This window comes from Sinocyclocheilus grahami, unplaced genomic scaffold, assembly GCF_001515645.1.
Source record: "Sinocyclocheilus grahami isolate Dianchi unplaced genomic scaffold, SAMN03320097.WGS_v1.1 scaffold332.1, whole genome shotgun sequence".
In the NCBI taxonomy this organism is placed as follows: Eukaryota; Metazoa; Chordata; class Actinopteri; order Cypriniformes; family Cyprinidae; genus Sinocyclocheilus; species Sinocyclocheilus grahami.
This window is the reverse complement of record NW_015505511.1, coordinates 566,449-569,327: the sequence shown is the minus strand read 5'-3', so window position 1 is coordinate 569,327 and position 2,879 is coordinate 566,449. Positions and strand designations below refer to the sequence as shown.

At 44.5% G+C, this 2,879-nt stretch overlaps 1 protein-coding gene and 1 long non-coding RNA gene across 3 annotated transcripts in view; both read right to left on the bottom strand.

The window, feature by feature from the left end:
- The window catches only part of LOC107602671 (uncharacterized), a 15,739-nt gene that overhangs the window by 6,358 nt on the left and 6,502 nt on the right, over positions 1-2,879 (bottom strand). The window lies entirely within an intron of this gene.
- Positions 619-2,879, bottom strand: part of LOC107602669 (alpha-2A adrenergic receptor-like) — a 5,228-nt gene continuing 2,967 nt past the window's right edge. Inside the window, exons 1-2 of one of the 2 annotated variants that reach the window (XM_016295235.1) lie at positions 2,545-2,710; positions 619-1,968 (exon numbers count right to left, since the gene is read on the bottom strand). In XM_016295235.1, coding sequence (XP_016150721.1) covers positions 685-1,854 — 1,170 coding nt within the window. In that variant the 5' untranslated portion in view covers positions 1,855-1,968; positions 2,545-2,710 and the 3' untranslated portion in view covers positions 619-684. Of the gene's footprint in view, positions 1,969-2,544; positions 2,711-2,879 lie in introns of those variants that run through there. The other variant, XM_016295234.1, reaches the window with a different exon arrangement.

Here is a 2,879-nt window from a genome sequence, read left to right as displayed (position 1 = left end):
CCCCCCCCAATGTCGCCCATGGTGACAGATATAAACTACATCAGAAGCCGGAGAAATTTGTTGTGACACCCGCCTGTCAGGTTCCAGTCAGACGAGTTCAACATCTTTTTGCCTTATGGTCCACAGCAAGATTTTAAACGAACCGTTACTGGCAGGGATAAAAAAGACAATCAGTCCACCAAACACTATCAACACCTTCACAATTAATTTTACAATATGTCAGTGAAATAAATAAGCCCTGTGAGAACACATCGACATGCATGTTGCGGCGTAGTTTGACAGTTTTGCAGCACATTATGAAGTTTGAAGGCCAAGTTTGTAGTCCTTTTTTAATTGTTTTTCACATTTTGAACAACATCCAGCGTGGTTTGAGAATGATGCATTGTCTTCGAATACGTCCCTCCAGATGGTAAAATACCAGAGTTATAAAACTACACCACTCACTGTATATCAAGAACAATACAACAATACACTGCAGAAATGGGTGAATATGCATTGTGCTGTATTTGCATAACCATGCATTGTTGCATTTGTACAAAGCATGTAAGTGTCTTTTTTTCCCTCTTCGGACTTGTTGTATAATGACACACAACATGTTGGCTTACTGTACACAGGGACTTCCCATAAACGCCAGGTGATATATTACATTGGATAAAGGAAAGGGGAAAAAAACAGCAACCCAATTCACACCACTCTCCTGTTATCTCTCCGGCAGAGGATCTTCTTGAAGGATCTTCGGAAGTCATTATTGAAGATGGTGTATATAATGGGATTGAGGGAGCTGTTGCAGTAGCCAAACCAGAAGAAAAACTTGAAAAGCGTTTCTGGCACGCATCTTTCGCAAAACGCCGTCAACGTGTAGGTGAAGAAAAACGGGAACCAGCAGATGACGAACACACCTATGACCACCGCTAAGACGAACGTGAAGCGCTTTTCCCGGTTTTGGCGGCCCTTCCACCTGCTGGTCTTGGTGGTCTGAAGGACCTCGCGCTTGTCGCCGTCCCCCGGTTTGATTTGGCTCCGCTTAGTCTTTCCTTTTGAGCTCTTCTTCTTGAGGGAGCAAGGGTTGGAGACATTGTGGTCCGAGGAGGACGATTCCTCCAAGTCCATGCCATTTATCTCACCTTTGTCGTCCAGTTTAGGGTTTGGATTCCCGTTGAGCTTCTCATGGGGATCCCTCTCCAGATCGTTCTCCTTCTTGCCCGCTTCCTTTATCATCCGGTCCCCAGGTGGCGCTCTGGTTCTCTTCTTGGCGATCTGGTAAATTCGGACGTACACGAGGACCATGATGATGCAAGGCAGGAAAAATGAGCCAATGGAAGAGGAAACGATATACCATTTTTCTTCGTTGATTTTGCAGGTGTTCCCCTCTTCCTTCTTCATAGTAATCAGAGGCGGGAAGGAGATCACTGCGGCGATGATCCAAACTATAAAAATAATGCGCTTGATTCGTTGCGGTGTGCGCTTGAGGTTGTACTCGATGGCTTGCGTGATCGACCAGTATCTGTCCAGACTGATGGCACACAGATGAGTGATCGAGGCCGTGCAGAAGAGTACGTCCAAGGCCAGGTAGATTTCACACCAAACCTGCCCAAAGGCCCAGCAGCCCATCAGCTCATTCGCCAACGAGAACGGCATCACCAGAGTGGCCACCAATATATCAGCGGAGGCCAGAGACACCAGGAACAGGTTCTGGGGAGCCCGGAGAGCTCGGCTCGTAAACACTGCGATTATCACCAGCACATTGCCAAAGACAATGAGGAGGATGAGAAACCCCACCAGGACGGTCATAGGAAGGGCCAACAGCAGGGTGTATGGTGTACCCGTCCCATTGGTCGAATTGTCACACCCCATTGTTGAGAATCACAATCTCTTCCTCTCACAATGGAAATTATGTTTTCGGTTGATGGCAGTTCATTTGTTCCATATTACTGAAGACAAAAGTGAAATTTTTGGTCATTTTGGTATCTAAAAAAAATGAGGAAAATTATTATTTAAAGAAATACGTCAAAATGCATTTAAAATAAATACATCATTTTTGGATGCAAAGGGAAGTCATAATATCAAAAAAATGTGACCCTGGACCACAAAACCAGTCTTAAGTTGCATGGGTATATCTGTAGCAATAGCTAACAATACATTGCATGGGTAAAAATTATCGATTTTTCTTTTATGCCAGGAATCATTAGGATAAGTAAAGATCATGTTCCATGAAGATATTTTGTAAATTTCCTACTGTAATTATATCAAAAGCTTAATTTTTGATTAGTAATATTCATTGCTAAGAACTTCATTTGGACAACTTTAAAGGCGATTTTCTCAATATTTAGATTTTAGTTTTTTTGCACCCTCAGATTCCAGATTTTCAAATAGTTGTATCTCAGCCAAATATTATCCTAACAAACCTCAATTAAAAAAAAAAAGACCCTTATGACTGGTTTTGTGATCCAGGGTCACATATAGTCAATTTCTTTCTCATACTTTGTTCAAAAATACCACAATACTATACTAACAGCAAAAAAAAAAGACAGAAATGGAGCTTACCTTAGTGAAAAAAGCCTAACACGACCCACAAACTTATTAAACCATCCAAGAAACGTTCCTCAGAGTGTGACTTCTGTTTTTAAAGTGGCTCGGCGCGAGAAAAAGCGCACCAGTAATTCCTCGCATCTCCTCAGCGGCGCGTGTGAAGACCGCTCGGCTGCGCGCGCAGAGCTAATAGCGCGTAATCAAGTTACGCGTGTGCGCGCTGCGCGTCCGTGCGAGGGAGACGCGCACTGAGGACAGAGTGAGTGCGCGCGCGCTCGCGGTCTAAATTACGCAAACCACGCCCACTTTCTCGAACCCCCCCCCCCCCCCCCCCCCCCCCCCCTCGTGCC